This window comes from Zingiber officinale, chromosome 8B (assembly GCF_018446385.1).
Source record: "Zingiber officinale cultivar Zhangliang chromosome 8B, Zo_v1.1, whole genome shotgun sequence".
NCBI classification, from domain to species: domain Eukaryota; kingdom Viridiplantae; phylum Streptophyta; class Magnoliopsida; order Zingiberales; family Zingiberaceae; genus Zingiber; species Zingiber officinale.
This window is the reverse complement of record NC_056001.1, coordinates 6,112,935-6,135,642: the sequence shown is the minus strand read 5'-3', so window position 1 is coordinate 6,135,642 and position 22,708 is coordinate 6,112,935. Positions and strand designations below refer to the sequence as shown.

The 22,708-nt window shown below is 38.9% G+C and overlaps 2 protein-coding genes and 1 long non-coding RNA gene across 3 annotated transcripts; 2 read left to right on the top strand and 1 right to left on the bottom strand.

The window, feature by feature from the left end:
* The first annotated feature begins 1,492 nt into the window (after window positions 1–1,492).
* On the top strand, window positions 1,493–3,627 carry LOC122017020. Its single transcript, XR_006121245.1, has 3 exons — window positions 1,493–2,074; window positions 3,077–3,114; window positions 3,182–3,627. It is a non-coding gene; the product is annotated as an uncharacterized LOC122017020 (long non-coding RNA).
* A 7,382-nt stretch (window positions 3,628–11,009) lies between these two features.
* Window positions 11,010–14,698, top strand: LOC122015012 (calcium-dependent protein kinase 10-like). The gene is made up of 7 exons (XM_042571620.1): window positions 11,010–12,238; window positions 12,661–12,804; window positions 12,942–13,094; window positions 13,326–13,441; window positions 13,822–13,989; window positions 14,173–14,397; window positions 14,488–14,698. Exons 1-7 carry the CDS (start codon window positions 11,422–11,424, stop codon window positions 14,596–14,598), a joined length of 1,734 nt encoding a protein of 577 aa, XP_042427554.1. The 5' UTR covers window positions 11,010–11,421; the 3' UTR covers window positions 14,599–14,698.
* Window positions 14,699–15,234: 536 nt separating this feature from the next.
* Window positions 15,235–18,044, bottom strand: LOC122015013 (fasciclin-like arabinogalactan protein 15). The gene is made up of 2 exons (XM_042571621.1): window positions 16,328–18,044; window positions 15,235–15,522 (listed from the first exon to the last, which is right to left on the bottom strand). Exons 1-2 carry the CDS (start codon window positions 17,688–17,690, stop codon window positions 15,449–15,451), a joined length of 1,437 nt encoding a protein of 478 aa, XP_042427555.1. The 5' UTR covers window positions 17,691–18,044; the 3' UTR covers window positions 15,235–15,448.
* Between the last annotated feature and the right edge of the window lie 4,664 nt (window positions 18,045–22,708).

Genomic DNA, 22,708 nt, shown 5'->3' with positions numbered 1-22,708 from the left:
TATTAGGAAAATAAAATAAATACAAATTAGTAAAAACAAACGGTTAGTCACGGCCGGCGTGACGTTGTTATAATGCCGTTAATTTTTAAATATTTCTCAACGAAAACGAGGGTAGAACTCCGTCAACTTAACGGCGGTGAAGTTTTTTTCTCCGGTTGCGTAACTATGGCTTTAGCCTCATTTTGATAATGCCATGAATAGATGGACACATAATTTATTAATATACTATAATTTTGTACATGGTTAAATGTAAAACTACACTACAATTATTTGAGGATCATATATATGATGTAATAAAATTGTAAAAATAATATATATGTATGTCAAATCAACAATAAATAAAAAGCAAGATTCATTATTCGGTAAATTAGTTAAAATGGAGAAAGACGTTTAGTTTTTTTAATAATAGTAAAACACTTTTAAAAATTAAACAAATTTTTTATAAAATGATATTTAGACCTATTATGCCATATAAAATTAAATATTTGATTATGAATTGAGTACACAAAAGTTATAAAAATAAAGATGAATATGTGGATATAATAAAATAAAAAATTAAAAAGTTGGAGTTGCAAAAATTTTAAGAGATAATATAGATATGTATTTAAATAATTAATAAATATTTTAATTAGATGATTTAAGATTATGATAAATATACATATTAATAGAAAAAATTAAAGAAAATGTAGTTAATGATTAAAAAATAAAATTTATTTAAATATAAATATTATAATGGTAGAGAATTAAATCAAAATGATTTAGACGGTGTAATAATTAATCTAATAATTAATTTTTAGTTGACCACAAGAGTAAATCAATCGATAAGTACTTATAAAATCTCATTTAAATGATCAATATTCTTAGACAGGAGAAATCTTTTTTAGTGGGCGCTGCTGCAATTCAAATATTAAATTTCTTAATTATTTATTAGAAAACCTAATCATTGCACTATTGATCCTGGACAATAATCTACTAATTAATTAATGAAATGGATAATGAATTAAATATTTACATAAAATGGTTCAAAGAAAGTAAAATAAATATGTTTAGGAATTAATAGACTAATTAATATTTGTTTACTTCTCTATCTTGGGTTTATTTTCACAAATTAACAATATAATCAATTCAATCAGGTTTTGTATTTTGTTTATTAACGATTAAATGATACTGAAAATTACTGGATCGCTTTTTACTACAAACTCCGTGAACAGACAAGCAAATCCAAAATGATCCTCGAACATATACAGAACAAATAAAGATGATGGACAGTGATATAAACTTAGGACAGCTGAAGGAAGAAAGGTCCAAAAGGAGAGGGCAAAAGAAGATGAGCTGAATCTAGTCCTAAACTGACAGCCACTGCCATCACAAGATAAAACAAAAATCCAGAACGCACGTAGCAAGGACCACCAAGGAAAATTATTGGAGCCCCGGCAATGCTACGGTACGAAAGTTTAATTTTTCTTACATGTATATATATATATATATATATATATATATCAATGCTACGCTGCGGACTAAATGTTGCGGACCACTGCGGACAGCTCTCGTGGTAAACTCTGTGTCACAGCGAGTTAATTTTCTTCTGGTATTACACATTTATCCCTAGCAACCCTCTTCCTCCCCCGACGCAGCCCCAACTCGCCGCAGATCCCGACGCGGGGCACTATTCGCCTCAGAGAGAGCCCTCCTCTTCCTCCTCCTCCCTCCCTGTTCCCTAGCTAGCGCCTCTTCCTTCCTCTCTGTGCCCTAGCTCGGCGCTCTCTTCTTCCTCCCGACGCCGCCCCAACCGCAGATCCTCTTCCTCCCGACGCTAGGGCACTACTCGCCGTAGAGAATCCCTCCTCTTCCTCCTCCCGACATTACTCGTGCCGCAGAAAAGCCCTCCTCTTCCTACTCCCGACGCTGCCCCCCTGCAGAAGTCCTCCTCTTCTTTGATCTGAAGTGCAGAATCACAGCAAGGAGTGGAACCTCTCACAGGCGCAGCATATCTCGCGGTCCTCCTCTTTGAAGCTGTCCTCACTAGCTCGTGTAACACCTCGCTGTCCTCGTCCCTTCATTGCCAGTATATACAGTGAGTATATTCCCTATTTTGATTGCGCTAAAATAAGTGAGTATATTTCCTGTTTTGATTGTGTTTGGTTAAGCCACCCAAGTTCAAAATTGGGTTGCAAGACTCTAATATAATCTAGAAAGAATATTATGAACTAAGTCTCAGGCTTCTTCCAGTATTTTACACTGTGCAGAATTGAGTTGCTCCTAAATTATGTTCACACACCTTACATGTTTTAGCCATATTAAAAATATGCATACGTTACACCACAAGTTTCCATTTTGCCTATATTAGTAAAGTGCCATATACAAGTCCTTTACATCAAAGTTTACCAATTGTTGCACTAGTGTGCCATCTTCCTTATCTGTACAAGTGTCTTCACAATCTTACTTTCTCTTAGTATAACTCCTTTTGTCTTTTCTAACAAGCTAGACATATATATGCTTCAACTTAAGGTGTGTTAGAATTAAGAACTCAAATAATTAGTAAAACTGATAGAGAAAATCACAAAATTACAACAACTGCATAGTTCATTAGCTAAGCTTTTTCAATACTAAAACAAACTACAAACAGAGCGCCAGAAAAAATAAGAAAAAGAATTACTGTCTCCAATTTAGATCATTCTTATAAATGCTAATGAAGATAGAATAAATTAACCAAATTAAACATTACCTCCAATTTTTTGAGATTATGAAATAACATGAAGGGCAAGTGTAGTTTTTCCTGAAGCCTTTGGACCATATATCTCCACCACACGTCCCTACCAGAGACCAAAAAAAAAAAATATACAACTACTCCACCAGAAAAATAAAGTCGAATAATTGAGAATAGTTGAATATTACCGTAGCACAAAATATACTCAAAATCTGTTATTGAAAAGCTGCAGTCTTTTTTTTCTTTTTTTAAGGATTATAAATATTTTAATCTTTATTTTGCTTCTGTGTTATACCATCATCTATTGTCAATTATGTATATTGTCAATTATGTATATTGTCAATTATGTTTTTCATATCGGTTATGCAGGAAAGTTACAAAACAACGTTTCCTTTTATCAACGAATGGTAAATCATTTCATTTTAAGTTATAATATTTTATTTATACAAAATTCTGAATATTGTTTTAATGTAGGGGAAAACATATGTTGTATTTGTTGGATATAATCCGGGTATTTATGAAACATGGTTAGAAGCATCAAGTCAAGTTATTGGCTTTAAAGGCGCCATACATCAATCATACAAAAGTAGAATGGAGGCACAAAAAGCTTTTCAAGCGTACTTGGATAAAAAATTTGCACCAATTTCCATTTCATCATGTGCAACTTCAACTTCGGGATCAAATTCAAATTTAGACAAACAACTTTTGAGTTCTGAAGAAAAAACTAAGTTGAAGGATACATTAAAAAAAAATAGAGCAGCTTTTCAATTCCTAGTTGTTGTTATTGTTGGTGTTATTTTTTTTTTTTTTTAATCTGAGTTCAAGTTGAACAATGGTGTTGCAAGTGGTGTATCAAATTTAAAACATATGTTATGTTATCTTAATATGTTGTGAAACATATGTTGTTGTTGTATGCTTCACATACTTGTTCCCTTTTGCAATCTAGAATCATTATGCTTACTATTTTTTCTTATTGTAAATTGTATTCTTCATTTCAAAATTGTTGCTAGTGGTGGAGAGCATCCTCCAAATGTAAAATTGTTGCTGGTGGTGGAGAGCATCCTCCAAATGTAGCTGTCACATTAGAGTGATGCCAAAGAAGAAGGCAAATGAATAAGTATAGTTGTCAACCAATGACAGGAAGATTAAATCTTTCATCATGCATGTCAATAACTCATATGGCCTCTACAACTTACAATCAAAAGAAACTGACGATGGTTGCTAAAAGAGAATCGACAGCTTTATATAATCTATTTTTGTTATAAACAAAGCATAAAGAATACGTACTGCAAGTTGCAGAATTTCATTCTGTTTCTTTTCACCGCCACTGAAGCCTCCATTGCCCTCTGGACCGATCAGGACACATCCTGATCGGTCTGGGATGATGCTGATCGGTCTGTGGACCGATCAGCCTATAGGTGGGTCGGTCCACAGACCGATCCCCCTATTTCTCTGAATCAAATCGTTTCGATGATGCTGATCGGTCTGTGGACCGATCAGCCTATAGGTGGATCGGTCCACAGACCGATCCCCCTATTTCTCTGAATCAAATCGCTTCGATGATGCTGATCGGTCTGTGGACCGATCAGCCTATAGGTGGATCGTTCCACAGACCGATCCCCCTATTTCTCTGAATCACATGCTTCTTACTGATCAGTCACCAGACCGATCAGATAACCCACAGAGAGTTACTGTGTGGTTACTGATCGGTCACGAGACCGATCAGATAACTAAGGTATCACTGGATCGGTCGACAGACCTATCAGATAACTAAGGTATCACTGGATCGGTCGACAGACCGATCCAGACAGCCAAAGTATCACTGGATCGGTCTGTTGACCGATCCAATGGTCTGTTGACCGATCCATTGATCTAAATATGTTGGTTTTAGATCAACCTTGATCATCAATCAGTTGATTTTAGATCAACTTGATCATCAATCAATCTGAGTTTAATTAATATCTGATACAAACTTAAATCAGTGTCAACATCAAAACAACAGTCAGGTCAGACTGTATTAACACATACAAGCTGTGCATTGATTTATCATTGAGTGCTGAGTGCACATTTAATCCATTTTTGCAAATAAATGAATAAAACTCATCAACTATTTGCAGGACTAGCTTTTAACCTTTCTATAATATATATTGATAACAAGCATACAATAGTTGGACATAGTTTCTGATATAAACAAAGATTCAGCTGAAACCAGAAACATTTTACATACTCCAGCACTTGTAATTTTCCACATCTCACATTTTCAATTAATGGATGTGAAACCCAGCATGTATAATACCAACAACTGATCTAAACATTGCACTCATATAGTTTCAGAATATGAGAATATAAAACTATCAGTCTGAAGCTATAAGCTTCACAATAGCTACAAACATGACATATAAGTAAAGATCCAATGGAAAATAAATCAAGATCAAGCTCATCGCTTCTTAGAGACATCAATAGTTTTTCCCCTCCCAAAAGTTTTTGTGTGCTGACCGCGAACTCGAAGGCCCAGTAGTGTTAAAGTCGTCTGTGATTTCTGCCAAAAAAATAAAAAAATTAAAGTCCTATAACAAAACTCAAAAATATATAAATGGAAGATCCCTAAACAACATAGTCCTAACTCTACGGTGCCATTAAAATCTTTGTAATTTAATTAAAAAACAATGAACAACAACACAAACACTTAGAAATTAGTGATTGCAAGTCCTAATAAGACCGTCCAACCTTTTGGTCGCTAAAAATAATGGAGGTTCAGCCATCAACATCCCCGACACTCCTTTAATATTTCCCTATGGACGATTAATTTCTCAAATCTATTAGGGTTAGATGCACTTGGTGCTTGGGAAGACAAGAGGGTTAATTTCCCATATCAACTATCAATTTGATAAATTAGGTGGCACCAATTAAAATAAGAAAATTAAGCCTTCAGAAAAAGGATAAACCCTACCAACCTTAGTAAAGATAACAAGCTATAGACATTTAAGTACCTCAACAATATATGTCGATGTGAAGCAGTCAAAAGATAGCTCTAGTTAAAGGAGCAAATGAAAGTTCTTGTACAACCATACCTGAGAGGATTGGTTTAAGTGGGAGATATTTGGCACATTCATATCTTAGTTATTGATGTTTTTAATGTGGTTGGCAAAAGATAGATTAAAGCTTTAAGTTTGGCACAATCATCTAGTGCACTAAACCATTCAAACATACAAATAAAAGAATAGATGAATACCATCTATAGATACTTACAAACTTCCTAGTGCATATTGTTAGAACCTACAACAATAAATACAATTATTAACTTCATTTTCTCAATGAACTTGCAATATTAAAATTTTAATAGTACCTGCTATAGACGTCAAATCTAGTTCATACGTGTCGTCAACAATATTATGAGTAGTATCTTCAGTCGATCTGATAATTGACACATTGTCATATTTACAAAATGTAATGAAAGAAATTTATGTTTGCAAGTAAAATTACAATAAAAATTAATCGACACATACCCCCCTTGTCGCAAATTTGGACAATTGCGCTTGTCATGTGACACTCCTCGATGTCCGCATCCACGACATAGCCTGGAATTTGAGGTTGATTTCTCCTTTGATGATTTCAATCTCTTCTCACATCCCCTTTGTTCTTATTGAAGAAGGATCAATAATACCAAGGCCCTCATCCATAGATTTCTTCTTTTGACTTCTATCATTGCATGTTCTACTAATATTCATCTCTTGAATTTTGTTGTAGATAGAATCGAATTGTTCATCCAAAAAGGTTGTCCCCTCATTAGTCAAAGATGCATCATCAATTAATATTGAAGCTTTATAAGATAACCTCGAGTGTCTCGATATCAAACACCTTTCTGGATCTGGATCATTAATGTAATTTTGCTCCACCAAAGCATATATTGCTCCAATTTTTGCATCTCGTGTCCATCGTTTGAGTATATATGTATCAAGCAAATGAAACACTTGGTTGATCCGAAAAAAAGCTAGCATATGTCTGCATGGAATGCCCTCAAACTCAAATTTCGTGCAACTACACGATATGTAATCTCTTTGTTTATCATGCATAAGTACCCTTGGTTTGGAGGAAGAAGAACTTTGAAATTTCATCACATGGTAAACCACTGAGTCAACTCCTGTAAATGCTTGTTGCACATAATAAGCATGACTCTCGCTCATTTCACTTTGAAACTCCAACCATTTCTTCTTTGTGTACAATTTAACCATCTGAGTTTCCATTGGCCAATTTTTCTTAATTTTCGGATGCTCATTCATGTCAATATGATCAGCAACTAACTCATTGTGTCTTTGATGTCTCAGTGCTCTATTAAAACAGGTGATAAAATCCATCAGTGAGTTCTTATTTGAGATATATCTCTTGAAAAATGCATGTGAGCGTTTAGATCTTTGACTACTTGACATTCCAGTACAAAATAAATGGCTAAAATATACTGGCACCCATTTGTGTCGTAATTCATACATCAACGATAACCAATCATTATTCTCTAAGTTAGCACACTTGATAGTTTCTTCCCATGACTTTTCAAAATCATCAGGTGTTGTAGAATTTGTAATGACATTCTTTAAGCTTTGATAATGGTTTTGAAAAGTCAAAGGGCTTAATTTTTCTGGAAATTTGTTCAGTATGTGCCATAAACAATATCGATGCACTGTTTGAGGGAAAACTTGTGCAATTACTTTTGTCATAGCAGGATCCTGATCAGTGATGATAACACTTGGTGGGCCTTTAGGCATGACTTCTATGAACTTTTTAAGCAACCAAATAAAAGAATCAGTTTTCTCATCACTTAGAAAGCCGCAACCAAATATAATTGTCTGATGATGATGATTAACTTCTACAAAAGGTGCCAAAATCAAGCCATATTTGTTGGTGTTATATGTTGTATCAAATACAACTACATCACCAAATACACTATATGCACGCCTGGATATATGATCAGCCCAGAAACACCTACTAAATCTATTATTTGAATCAGTCTCATAATCAAAGAAAAAAGCAGAATTCTTCTCTTGCTCAGATGTAAAAAACTCAATCAGTGTTTCAGCATCAATACCTTTTTGCTCATCTCTTAGATTTTTCTCAAAATTTCGAATATCTTTTTCTGTACAACCTACTCTCTCAGGCCCTCCATACTCTATCTCCAATATTCGCATTTGTTGACAAGTAGGTACATTGGCCTCTGAAAATTGTTTCGTCAATGTTTTCTTTGCTGCCGAAATATTACGATGTGAGCATAACAAATGCACCTTGGATGGAGTAGAAAGTGGGTGATTATGGGTTTCAATAAAGTTGCCAACAACCCAATTAGGCCCAGTTTGTTTCTTCACAAATGTAATATTTGATTTACAACATGTTCTAACTGCGCCACGTGCTCTTTCTTTTGCCGATTGATCAATTTTTGTATGTTTACTCCACCGCATTAGATCTGTATGTCCTTCTTTAAAGCATACAATTTGCTTTCACGTTACTTCATTTGTGATCTTATTTTTCTTGCTCGTGTGCATCCTTGAACTAAACCCAGCTTCTCGTGCATATTGATTATAGAATAAATATGCCTCATCTAGTGATGAGAATTCCATTCCAATTTTTGGCTTTCGATCATCTGAAACTTGGGGAATGTATTCCTGATCACCAACTCGGTTTTCTTTCATTTCTGGATGCCCTCACATTATAATTGACAATAGGTAATTAGATAAACAACTAAAAAAATATAATTTATTGTAGATAATGTAAAAAAGAAACAAAAACATTATGGTAACAATAAAACTATTGTAATAATATGATGAAATTTACAACATAAATAAAAATAAATCGAATCGTAAAAACTCTGATAGCTTTAAAACAATTGGTTGGTTCAATTGACTTTTGAGCAAACAATTGGGATTATTGTAGATATGCTTTAAAAAAAAGGTCTGAATTCAAATACAGAACAACTAATAGGCATTCAACATAATCTTGCAAATTATCAAAAAACTGAGATCTATCTCGCTCATCACTGCATAGGTCCAGACATAACGCGGAAAAGCAATAATATTTTTCACTTGTAGATCAAAATCTTTTGATTATATAGGTCCAGTATTTAGGAGGTGTGTGACCATAATTTAGAAGGTGTGTGAACATAATTTAGGAGCAACTCAATTCTGCACAGTGTAAAATGCTGGAAGAAGCCTGAGATTTAGTTCATAATATTCTTTCTAGATTATATTAGAGTCTTGCAACCCAATTTTGAACTTAGGTGGCTTAACCAAACACAATCAAAACAGGAAATATACTCACTTATTTTAGCGCAATCAAAACAGGGAATATACTCACTGTATATACTGGCAATGAAGGGACGAGGACAGCTAGGTGTTACACGAGCTAGTGAGGACAGCTTCAAAGAGGAGGACCGCGAGATATGCTGCGCCTGTGAGAGGTTCCACTCCTTGCTGTGATTCTGCACTTCAGATCAAAGAAGAGGAGGACTTCTGCAGGGGGGCAGCGTCGGGAGTAGGAAGAGGAGGGCTTTTCTGCGGCACGAGTAGTGTCGGGAGGAGGAAGAGGAGGGATTCTCTGTGGCGAGTAGTGCCCTAGCGTCGGGAGGAAGAGGATCTGCGGTTGGGGCGACGTCGGGAGGAAGAAGAGAGCGACGAGCTAGGGCACAGAGAGGAAGGAAGAGGCGCTAGGGAACAGGGAGGGAGGAGGAGGAAGAGGAGGGCTCTCTCTGAGGCGAATAGTGCCCCGCGTCGGCAGGGGCGTAGTCACTTGAGGACGAGGGGGTGCGACCGCCCCCCCTCATATTTAAAAAAAATCTTAGGCTTTCATGTAAATTGAATTACTCCCCTTTACAATGAGGAAGCAATGATTTGAGGGGTAAAGATTGGTGAATCGCAATAATATTTGAGAAGAATCTGAAACGAGCAAGGAAAAATGAGGTGTACTTTGACATGAGAGGGATCGAGGAAAGCATAGTAGCTTGTCTCCATGGAGAGCAGGAGCTGGTGGTCATCGACGACGCAATAGAGGGCACAGACGACCTCGACAGATGTTTGCATGCAGCGGAGGAAAAGAGAGACGACGACGCGATGGATTAGGAATCCAAAATCATGAAGCTGCTTCCCGGTTGTCCACGTCCAGATTCGGCCCTCGTCAGCCAACGACAGGTCCCAAGGACGCCTCTCATGCGCCACCCAGAGCAACTCCATGTGGTCGGTCCGATTGTTGTGCTGCATCACCACCACATTTTGATCCCTCGCCGCCTCTCCACTACAATGTTTGGAACGAACAAACCAAGGTCAATGGGTTAAGGAACCTACAAACTCTCACTCCATTGATTGGATTAAATTTTCATCTTATTTTAAAATTCTAAAAAATAGAATTTGTTGGACTAATTCAAATTACTCAACTCTTTTTTCCCCTTAGTTTTTTAAAAAAAAATTATGTCAACAAGAAACAAGTTATTTATTAATTGAAGGAGAATTAAAAAATTATGAATGTTATTTTAATAAATTGATAGTTGATAGTTATTTAGATTGAAGTGGAAATCTCAAACTTAAGAATGTTAAATTATGACGAAATGAGGTAACAAACGATTCTTCGATTTTGAGTTATAGATAAACTTTAAGGATTGACGGATTGTTGTTTCAAATAAAATAAAGACTAAGCATGAAATTTTGATTTTAAATTAATTTTCAACTATTTAATTTCAAAATTTAAGCTTTTAGTTTGTGTAGGTCGACCTACACTAATGTTTTAAAATAATTTATATTTTTTAAAATATTTTTGAATTGGATAATTTAATTTTATGTTGTATTAATTTTTAAAATTTATTAAATTCGCCCCCTCTAATGGTACATCCTGGCTACGCCCCTGCGCGTCGGGATCTGCGACGAGTTGGGATTGCGTCGGGGGAGCAAGAGGGTTGCTAGGGATAAATGTATAATACCAGAAGAAAATTAACTCGCTGTGACACGGAGTTTGCCACAAGAGCTGTCCGCAGCATTTAGTCCGCAGCGTAGCACTGCTATATATATATATATATATATATATATATATATATATAGCTGAAATTATATCAATTTCAATATTGGTGGTGATTTGTAGTTTTTTTTAATGAATTATTAAGATGTATTGTGTTCTTGTAAAGTCTTTATTAATCTCTAAAATATGAAATAAAAGTCATTCTACTTCCGTTTCATTCCTAAATTTTAATCATCCACCCGACCATGCATATTCCTCCAATTCCTTAATGTGAATGATTATTAAGCAAAAATTAATCAATCAATTTTCTTCAATTGGTTGGCAATCGCCCAATCGATGCGACGGAAAGCTGCTGGTTTCCGCTGACTCCTCCTCCGCCTCCCTTCCTCTCCTCCGCATTCTCTTCGCGGGATTCGTCGCAAGACAGGGGGGGCCCTTGTGAATCGGACGGGGGATTTGTCGACATCTCCCCCTTCGTTTTGTTTCGATGCCTCGAAATGATTTTTGAATCGCTTCTTTACGCATGAAGGGGATTTTCTCGGTTTGTAAAATTGAATGCGCATCCGCGTTGCAAGATCCAATTTTTACGTGGTCTCGTCTCGGAGTTCCGGCAAAGCAAGGAATCTGATCGACCTAGGGCGTGGGGTTCGGTTTCGTTTGGATTCGCCACGAGCAGTTCAATCCAATGCCGAAGAGGCATCGCCGGGAACATTGATTCTTGAATCCAGATGGGGAATTTATGCGTTGGACCGACGACCCTTTCGAGAAGTGCAATCTTTCAATCACTGTCTTCTACTTTTTGGCGTAGCCGTGCAAATCAGGACGCTCTTCAAACTTCCAATAGCAAAGGCTCCGGCGAAGGTTCCTCAACCTCGTCCTCATCAGCTAAAGCGGACACCCAGGCGCCCCGACCGGTTAACATCCATGAAGATGAGCAGCAGAAGCCTGTCAAACCGGCACCCGACAGGTCGTCAACGGACCGACCCAACAGGCCCACGCATGTCAAGAGAGCCACCAGTATCGCAGGGCTTCAAGCAGAATTCGTTTTGAAGCGCCAAACTGAGAATTTAAAGGATGTTTACAGCTTAGGTAGGAAGCTCGGACAAGGACAATTTGGTACCACCTATCTCTGCGTAGAGAAGGCAACTAGCAATGAGTTTGCTTGCAAGTCCATTTTGAAGCGAAAGTTGACGACGGAGGAGGATGTGGAAGATGTTAGGAGGGAGATCCAGATAATGCATCACTTGGCCGGCCACCCAACTGTCGTTTCCATCAAGGAGGCTTATGAAGACGCAATGGCTGTTCATGTTGTCATGGAGCTATGTGCTGGGGGCGAGCTGTTTGACAGAATCATTCAGAAGGGGCACTACACAGAGAGAAAGGCGGCAGAGCTCGCGAAGGTAATCATAGGTGTTGTAGAAGCTTGCCACTCGATGGGGGTCATGCATCGTGATTTGAAGCCGGAAAATTTTCTTTTTGTCAACCAAATGGAGGATTCACCTCTCAAGACAATTGACTTTGGATTGTCTATTTTCTTCAAACCAGGTGCTGATCTTCTTCTTGTTAATATTGTTATGCAACTCAAGATGCATCTTTGCTTGTGATTTTATTTTGAATCACGCAAAAGTTTTAGTAGTTAGCTTTACTTTGCATCTAGATAGATTATGGTCCTAATCATGGGCTTCAGATGCTGGATTGATTAGCTATATAGAAATTGAGCTAAAAGAATTTTATTCAACATCCATGTAGACATTGATTAGCTTATATAGATAGAATTTGAGGTAAAAGAATTTTATTCTATCATGGGCTTCAGATGCTGTTCATATTTTCACTAGTTGCTTTGTCTCACTTACAAAGCTTTTGTTGTTGTCCTTCCAAATACCCAGTATCATCTGAGAACATCTAAATGGATGAAGTTGCTTAAATTCTTTCAACCAGTTTATTGATGGGCGAGTTCTCTTGTTCAGGAGAGAGATTCACTGATGTGGTCGGCAGCCCTTATTATGTTGCTCCTGAAATCCTAAAAAAACGTTATGGTCCTGAGGCAGATATTTGGAGTGCTGGGGTTATCATTTATATTCTTCTTAGTGGTGTTCCTCCATTTTGGGCTGGTGAGAATTTGTTCTCTCTTCTTGTCAGTTTGTATTAGCAAATTTATACTGTTTATATATTTCCCATTACTTATATAAGCGCCATTTTGTCTATAATTTTCTGATCTAATATCTTCTGTAATTCACAACACTCACAGAAACCGAACAAGGTATATTTGAAGAGATTTTACATGGTACTCCTGATTTTGAGTCAGACCCATGGCCAAGCATCTCCGAAACCGCCAAAGATCTTGTAAGAAGAATGCTTATTAGGGACCCCAAGAGGCGGTTAAATGCTCATGATGTTTTGCGTGAGTAATTATTATTAATTCAGATGCATCAATGTAGTTCCGTTGTTTGGTTTCGTTCTCTCTATTTCATGAGACAAAACACATCCACATGACAGTTAAGTAATTTGACTAGCTCGGTAAATGTACCTTTGAGTCTGATTAAGCAGCACTTAGATATTTCATGAGAACCATGGATGATCTAGTTTTATGATGAATTTTATTTGCTCAACTTGTTCTTGGTTTCCTGATCAGGTCATCCATGGGTTCAGATAGATGGAGTGGCTCCTGATAAGCCTCTGGACTCTGCTGTCCTATCGCGGTTGAAGCAATTCTGTGCAATGAACAAGCTGAAAAAGATGGCTATAAGAGTAAGCTTTCAAACTGTCGGGGAAAATGCAGTAGATGTTGATACTACTAGGATGTTTACTTATGAATGATTCTTGGACAAATCAACTGAAGAGCTTATCAATTAACTCCAAAAAAATCATAGTATTTCTCCAGCTTTGGTTATGATCATTGCATGCGTATGTATGCATGTTACATAACAAAGATAGTTTTCCTGTAGTTTCTTTTCTCATTACTTATTATATTGGCATGGCAATGATTCCTGTGATTATTTGAAGCTCAGTTTTATTGCCACAATGCACAAGTTGCCTCAACCATATTCATGTTCTTCCAACGTAACATCTTATTTTCTTTCCTTGTCATTACACTGGTTCAACCTGTTTTCTAAGATGAGATTTTGAAGGTAATTGCTGAACAACTTTCGGAGGATGAAATTGCTGGCCTAAAGCAAATGTTTAAGATGATAGACACAGACAATAGTGGACAAATAACATTTGAAGAACTCAAGGCTGGTCTAGAGAGAGTTGGTGCTAATCTAAAGGAGTCCGAGATTTATGCACTTATGCAGGCGGTAAGTATTCAAAAATGCAAGTTATCATGATGTGTAATTAACAACAAGGATTCTGTTAAAGAAACATATCCTTTTGCCATTATCGTCCACTACCGATGTTGTGTATTAACTTCATCAAAATATATTAACTCAAAACTCTTTCTTATCATCTTGTTTCTATTTCTTGGAATTTGGAAATTTTAGGCAGATTTTGATAATAGTGGCACTATCGGCTACCGTGAGTTTGTCGCTGCCACTTTGCACCTAAACAAGATAGAGAAGGAGGACCATTTGTTTGCTGCCTTCTCCTATTTCGACAAAGATGGGAGTGGTTACATAACTCAAGATGAGCTACAAAAAGCTTGTGAGGAGTTTGGTATAGAAGATGTCAAGCTAGAGGATATGATCAAAGACGTTGATCAAGATAATGTAAATTTTATGTCATCTACTATAACCTTTTACCGATAAACTATATTAGGAGAAGAAATTCCTCACCTTTCCTCCTTTACCTCTTTGCAGGATGGACGCATAGATTACCACGAATTTGTAGCAATGATGCATAAAGGTAATGTTGGATTCGGCAAGAAAGGGAAGCAATCTAATTTAGGCATTGTTTTTGGGGGGCTTTAAAGATTAGTTAACAAGGTAGTTTTGGACTACTAAATGTTCCAACACAATTATTTCTGAAATATTTACATATGATCGATCGATAGGAAAGTCAAATGTTCACTCGGTGTTTTGTTGTTCGAGTGTTAGTATCCAACACATAGATGACTAGTTCTTGTTTTTTTTATTATTATTATTTTGTAATTATCATTCATAGAGTTATGACTTTAGGAACTAATTCTTGGTGGCAAGAATTATGGCTCTAAAACAGATAGCTATGAACTATCCTTCCTCTGTTCCCAGATGGGCATTTTTTTAATTACAAATGGAAAGAATTATATTGGATTACAACTGGACACAATGATCTCCATGTGTAAGCCAGGCTGGCTGAACACGGAAGAGTGAAGACAAATATTATATGAAGACAGCTAGCTATGGATTACGATCAAAACTCCATAATTATTGTTCAAGTTGTGCATTGAGCAATAAATCTAATCATTTGTAGCCAATAAATAAATCCTACGGTTCCTTACAACTAAGTCGTCCATTTCTTAGATTTTATCAGGCTTTGTTGCTAAATGGAAATTAAAGTCAATGATTCTTGAAGGATTCATCAGAATGACCAAAGATCAGACAAGACATATTTGTTAAACAAACAAATGAACGAGAAAATAAAACTTTTGAGGCCATTATTTGGAATTTGACTTTGTGTCAAAACAAACATGATGAACATTTCCTATACAAATTCTTATACCTCAGTCATGACTAGTATCGACAATACAAACACTATGCAACAACAATTTTATTATATAAAGAATGGAGCAGGGCAGGTGTGCATCATTTTCTCACCATCAATCCTCTTTGATTCCTCTATCTATTGGCAGGTGGCAAACTTAGAGCGCTGACCCAACACCCCGAGCAAATTGCATCCCATTTCTAATAATTTACCTGCATTGAATGATAGCAAACATGTATTAATTATTCTGAATTACTGCGTATTAACAAGAAAATATTATGGAAAAAAGTATCTATTTATCAGCTTGCTTTAAAAACAAAACTGGGCTGGGTTGTTTTCAAAAAGCTACCAAAAGTATAAAAGCAATTCTATTCTAAAACGTTATAGGTGACAAATCAACTATTTCTACTAAACAATATAACGTGCTAATAATGAAAAACGATTGAACTGATGGTGAACAAAGACTCTCATCTTTAACATCTATTGGCATCTACAAATCAATGTTATGTGAAAAACAAGCAATAACAAAAAAAAAACAGGTAAGAGAAAATTTAGTTTTGGCCCCCATAGTTTACTTTTAAAATTTTAACCTTTATAGTATCTAATAAAAATGTGATATATAAACTATAAAGGATAAATTAATAAATAGATACATTATGGAGGTCAAAATGAAATTGCAAAAGGGCGAAAGACTTTATTTCCAAGAAAGATGAAAGAGATTCTTCACCAGAAAGCAAAAATTCCACCAACAACTATGCTTTCCACCAATTCTAAAGCAGCGAACTAATACGAACCACATTGCACAGGCCAATAGGTATAACAATTAATCAAACTACTAATAAGTCTAATCTAAAGGGCTGCAACATGTTCGATCGATGGTAATATTTAGTGAGTTTGAATAGAGTAAAAATAATATAAAAACGGAATATGCCGGAATGCGCGCGCCGGCGGAAGGCACCGGAAAATAATAGACTACATTCCAGAGGCAGGCAAGAAGAAGTGGAGAATAGATGTTACCTCTTCTGAGCTTGGCTTTGAGCTTGGACTTGGATTTGACCTGGGCGAGCTCAGCCTTGCGGGCGGCAGGGGAGAGAGGAGTGGCGGGTGGCGCCTCCTCGTCAGGTGGAAAGAGGACGGCGTCGATACCCTGTACGGAGATGCGTCCGTCGGTGTAGATGTCGGGGTCAAATAAGTAGGCAGAACCCCCACCGGAGCCGAATTTGACGGAGCCGTCAGCCTCACGCGCTACCACCTTGTGCGGCAGCCGCAGCGTGTCGTAGCGCACCTTTCCGAACCGTCGGACGGCGTTGTACATGCTCTCCTCCGTCTGGTACTCAGGGATGAGGTGGTAGTACATGATGGCCTCCGGTGCCCCGGGCTCGCTGAGCTGGTCCGCCGTCAGCCTCCCCATCGCATCGTCGCTCGGCGCCAGCACGGTAAGCACGTAACCCTCAGACACCAGCCGGCCCATCTCCGTAGCGAGCGATGTGAGGTTAACCAGGATGTCTGCGAACTCGTTGTAGCCTCCATAGAGGAGGAGAGTCTGGATGAAGTCCTTCACCTGGCTCTCCCCGTCGAACCAATGCTTGCCAGATCCGGGCCCCGGCGCGGGTGCAGGTGCCAGAGAAGGGCCAGGGGCCAGAGCGTCGTAGATCGGAAGCACGGGTGGAGCACCAGGCGGAACCGGCGGCGCCGGCTTTTTTAGGCGATGGGTGCGCGGGTCCACCTCTGGCGCACCGGTAGGAAGTATAGCAGAAATGGCAGCGAGGCTCCGCCGACGATTGAAGTCCTCCTGCACGGATCTAGGCACCAGCAGCCGCTCGATTCCATGGATCACACCATCGGGGCGAATCACCGCGTCCGGGTGCACGACGGCGGCAAGGCCCACTTTATTATCCTCTAAATGAAGGTGATCGCCGGCAAGAGTGGCATGGCGGGTCTGAGACCAGACTCCAGAAGCGATACGGGCGGGGACGACGTGGTAGAGGAGCAGGGTCTGCAGGGAGCGAAGATTGCGAGGCTCCAGAAGGAAGCGCTTGAACTCGGGGTCCAGGTCACGCTCGAGTGCCTCGTTTCGAGGGGCGAAGATGGTGAGATTATGGCTTCCGACGGCGGCCTCGAGGGAAGGGAGAAGGAGCGCCTTCTCCACCAGCTCCGCCAGCTCAGTGTAGTGGGAGTCGAGAAGGGCGACGAGGACGGAATTGGAGTTAATCTGCCCGCTAGAATTGGACGCGCCGGCCAATGTGACAGCGGAGGACTCAGATCCCGGAGTTGCAGGCAAAGAAGAAGAGGAGGTCGATGCAGAGACAGCAACGGCGATAGCAGAGAGAACACAAAGCAGTAACCGAGAACAAGCACCGCCGACGGAGGGGCAATTCATGGCGACGAGTACAGCGGAGAAGATCTCTGTGATCCCTCTTATCGCCTATTTCTTCCCCTCCTGATTAGGAGCGAGTGAAAAAAAAGAAGAGGGGGACGAAGACGACTTGATGATGGGGGTAAAACCGGGATGCCAAATGAACACGAGGCCCAATGAAACGCATCGCAACAGGCTGGTGATGGCGGATGGTCCCCACGCGACCTTTACTCGGTCACTTTTTGCTACGCTGAGGTAAATAAATCCATCGCCAAAAAGACCAATTTACTCTCACAACTACGGCTATTCCCCCTCTCTCTTATTCTGCCCATTATGGGTTAAATGGTAAATTGACTCAGTCATCATCGTAACTCTCCGTTTAAGTTTAGTAAATATGAAAAAAATAAATTCTTAGTTATTTTCTGAATTAATTAAATGCTATGGCAAGAATAAGTGGGTGGACATAACATAACTGTACGTGAGATCGTGGAAATGCGTGGTAAGTAACTGATGGAGACGTTTTACCCGCCAGGGGAAGCCGCTTTCTATATAAGCTATTTTTTAACACGCAGTGGGGTCCAGGACCGAAACGGAGATGGAGTTCACGAACGGGTGCAACGTTAGGTGAGCAATCCTTTCCATTTTAATTTCAACCCGATTGTTCGAAGGCAAAGGCAATTTCACCAGTACTCGTTCATCCGTCACCCATAGCATACTGTCGATCCAATTGGTGTGATATGTCGGCCCAACTGATTGAAGGATAATTAAGTGAAGGTCCTAAACGTGGTAGTTTTATTATGGGCAGTCGGAGTGAGGAACTTGTCGGTGTGGGTGTCGGTGTCGGTGGCGCTCTCTCTCCGCGTTGCTTCTACTTCAAATATCGAATTTCAGAAAGATAAATAAATGTGCTGCACTAAGCAAAGGGAAATTTTCACCAATAATGTGAAGAAATTGCAATAAAATAGAAAAAAAATACTAAATTAAAATTTTCACCGACAAATAATTCTAATTTTAAGGGAATGATGCTGAGGCTCGATGATTCTAAATTTTTGTCTCGCATGGCAATATTTTGCTTTTTTCGATTAATATGGATTTTTTAGTTTGGTCTTTAAAACAAATATTTTGACACATTTTTTTTATTTAATGTTTGATTAACCTAACCAAGCATGGAACCGGAAGGCCCATTTCTACTAAATGTAAAATTAGACCGTCAACAAAAATTAAGCATTAGCCTTGTAAGTTGTTATCACAATCTAGATGACTTTTTCAATGTTAAAAAAAAAAATTACTACACAATCAAAGTTTTTTTTGCTAGATATTAAAATTTGTAAGTCGGATTTAATGTTTGAAATTGGAAGAAATAATATTTAGCAATTCATTCTAATCAACACGAATGATCGAAAAAGTTCAAGAAGTTGCAAAAGTTAAATATTATGTAGTATATAAGCTTCTTATATATTGAATTAAGTATATTTTTATATAGTTAATTCAAATAAAATGAATTGTAAATGTGACACGAAAATGTTTATATATTGATATTTGATTTTAAATATTATGTAATATATAAGTTTCTTATATATATGATGAGAAAAAAAATAAAGGATCTATCTTGCACATTAATTAATTAATCTAACTACCAGTATATGATGATAAATAAATAAGATTTTGATTAAATCAAAAAATGTAGTATATGATGATCCTTTGATTCCAAGGATTTATAAAACACTAAAAAAACAAATTGGAGTGAAAAAAAACTAATTAATATTACTTCTATAAAATTCCTAATATCAAACCAAATATATATAAACTTATAATTTCAAAAACTAAAAAATGAGATTTTAATCGGTCTCCAAATTTGAAAATGAAATAGATTTAATTAAAAACAAAATTTTGGAGTAGAACTAATGAACAGCATCATCTTTCTTACTTCTACTGAAATTGATCAAACGCGCACTCAAAATTTTATATTGATCTACAAGGTGTAGTATACTTTGCTATTTTCTAAAGGACGAGCTCACTATGTGTTATACTCTTTCTATTTCTACCGGCCTCCGTTTTCCATACGTCATTTTCTAAACTATCTCAGTCACATTTAAATCGTTTTAATTTGAAAATAACTTTAATAGTTCATATACATATAATATCAATAATTTTCTCCCTCCCTCTTTCAACACGTGCAAACTTAATCTAAATCTCCAATTGAAAAAAAAAAAAAAAATCCGATGCTCTATTTTAGTTGGCAAGATTGTCCTCCCACTGAAAGTCTTCACAAGTGTCTTTGTATATCCCTCTCAGGAGGGGCAGGGATCTCCTGGTCCGCAATTTGCGGACCAGGGGATGGTCCACTGATCTGGACCTTTGATTTGAATGGACCCCATCTTTAAATAAGTGGGGTTCATTCAAATCAAAGGTCCACATGTAGTGGACCATCCCCTGGTCCGCAATTTGCGGACCAGGAGATCTACTCTCTCTCAGGAGCCATCAATTCCAAAGAAATCCACACAAATCGACTCTATGCCGTCAAGGTTTAGGGTTTAGGATTTTGTTTGCCTTCAAACTCTCCTTTCAGAATGAAACGAGAAGGTGTGGCAGGTATTTCAACCTCTGTTCTCAATCATCTACAAAGGTATGTATTATGCATATGTTCATTTTAGAAACTTATAGGACCTGACTAAGTCAAAATATCACCACTGCAAGAGATATTTAGAACAATGTGCATCTGGATTTGGAAAACCTCCATCAGTTTGAATTTAGTTGTTAATAATTTAAATTTGTAAAAATTATAGACTTCAGTTGATGGGAAGAAATTCTATTGTAATGGTGTATTAAGTCGCTTAGTTTTTTCGAGCATCCACAATGAAAACAAGGCATCATGGATTTGTTATTTTACATGATCAACATATGACGATGATTAAACAACCCCCTTTGATATTTTCTTGGGCATACAAGATATCCAGAATATCTATTGATCATGTCCGAAAGTCGATGAGATGGATGCTGGAGATGTGGCGCTCCTGTTGACCTCCGGTGGACTTCGCTCCGGCCTACAACACAAGCAGCGTCAATGCCGAGCCAGGGAAGGGGTCATCTGCAATGGCCCTCCGACGCTCAAGTCAGTCTCCGACGAAGAATAAGAAGAAGAAACAGTAGGTGAAGCAACAAGAACTGTAGCGCAACAGTAAAATATCGCATACCTCCACTGATGCATGGACCCCCCCCCTTTATATAGAGCTTCGGTAGCGCGCGTGCACGCTTCCCAAAGCGGGCTCGCATCTCAAAGCTTTCTCTAAAAAGACGTGTCAGTAAAGTGTCCTTGACACACTACCTTAACGGACCGAACATATCTCTGAAGTGACAGTGGAAGCTTTCATCGTACGATCCTTTGTCTGACCATGCCGCTTGTCAGCGTCACTAGCTCCTAAATGGATATCAAAAGATAGTCTGCTGTGTTTGTTGCTTGGCCGAGCAGAATAGCCGCTCAGCCAGAATTCTACTGCCCACATGTTGTCTGCTGTCGAGCCGAGTGGGATAGTCGTCTGGCCGAAAGTCCATTGTCCAAGTGTTGTCTGTTGTCGGGCCAAGCAAGATAGCCGCTCGGTAGGAAGTCCACTGTCTGCGTGCTCGCCTGATGTCAAGTCTGCTGCTAGGCTGAGTGAAAGAGCCGCTTGGCCGAAGTTGGACTCTGTCAGTGCCAGGCCTCGCTGTCTGGCCGAGCGGGGTAGCTGCTCAGCTCGGCTTCTGCACATCGTTGTCTCTTGAGCATCGGGTGTTTGAATGATTTTCCCCGGTCGGGGCATGCTTCGCCCGACTGGTCGATACCCTGTAAGCATTGACCGCCTTGACTTTGACTTCATTTGACCTCCATCGTGGCAGCAGGGTAGGGCCCCTCAACATCACCGCATCACAAGCCTCCCCCTTAAGTCTAGTTGAAGGAGGCTATAGTCCGACTGACTGGACAATTGTCCGAATAGGTTTCCTCCCAATCGACCTTCGTTACTGTGTGATTTTCGGTCGTGATAAGACCAATCCTCGCCAATCGACCTGTTGAAGCTTGTCGCTCGGGCATAAGTATGTTCCCTATATCCGATCGACACAACGAAGGCTTGCACTTGTAAAAATTCTCCTTGGGCCGTCTCGAGCGAGCGCGAACTAGGCTGACGTCACCCATATTTTTTGAAAATCGTGCAAATCCCCGCTCATTAAGGCTGAGCATGTTCCCACGCCTTTATTAATTGTCGACTTGTGGTGAGGCAGCACGTGTCACGCCTGATGTCGCGCGCACGCCTGATGTGGCAGGCGTGATGTGACACTTGATGGTTCAAATTCGATGGTGAGATCTTGGCCTGGGTTTCCGCGACCTAGATCAGACGTCTCTAGTCGGTCGAGCCTGAAGTTTATAAGCCCGTTGCGTCTTCTCCTCCTCTACACTTCTTCGAGCGCTCCCGACGGGTACCTCTCTGTGCTTCTGTGCGACCCACGCTTTCCGATGATCCTTCGCGCTTCTTCTCCGGCAATCTCTGCTTTCCTGATGACCTTTCTCCCATAAGCCTTCTCCCCATTGCGTCTACCTTCAATCTTTTTCGGCATTTCTTTTTGTTCCAGCGACATTCCCATAGCATTCTTTTCGCCTTTCCTGATTTTTGCAATGGCAAGTTCTTCGTAGTCATCTGTCTCTATCCCTGGACTCTGGTACACATCTATGGAGTCTATGTTTGATGAGGGCGACGCTGAGAACCTGCGAGATGTTTTTGAAATCCCTTCCGATCATCAGATCATTCTGTCTTCTCCGTCCGATTGACCCAATTCTCCATCGATCGACTGCATTTGTTTCTTCCGAGACCAATTTATCGCCGATCTGCAGTTCCCCCTTCATCCCTTCATTCCCGTAGTTTGTAAATATTTCGCATTTCCCTTCACCAACTTGTGTCGAACTCCTTCCGACTGTTGTGCAGCGTCGTTATTTTGTTTCGTCTGCATGGCATCCCCCTTACTCCCCGGGTCTTCCACTATTTTTACTATCCCAAACTGTCTGATTCGGGGAA

Coding starts and splice junctions, on each gene's coding strand:
- LOC122015013 (XM_042571621.1), bottom strand. CDS start 17,690: ATGAATTGCCCCTCCGTCGGCGGTGCTTGTTCTCGGTTACTGCTTTGT. Junction 15,523..16,327: donor CAAAGCCAAGCTCAGAAGAG/GTAACATCTATT, acceptor CATTCAATGCAG/GTAAATTATTAGAAATGGGA.
- LOC122015012 (XM_042571620.1), top strand. CDS start 11,422: ATGGGGAATTTATGCGTTGGACCGACGACCCTTTCGAGAAGTGCAATC. Junction 12,239..12,660: donor GTCTATTTTCTTCAAACCAG/GTGCTGATCTTC, acceptor TCTCTTGTTCAG/GAGAGAGATTCACTGATGTG. Junction 13,095..13,325: donor AAATGCTCATGATGTTTTGC/GTGAGTAATTAT, acceptor TTTCCTGATCAG/GTCATCCATGGGTTCAGATA.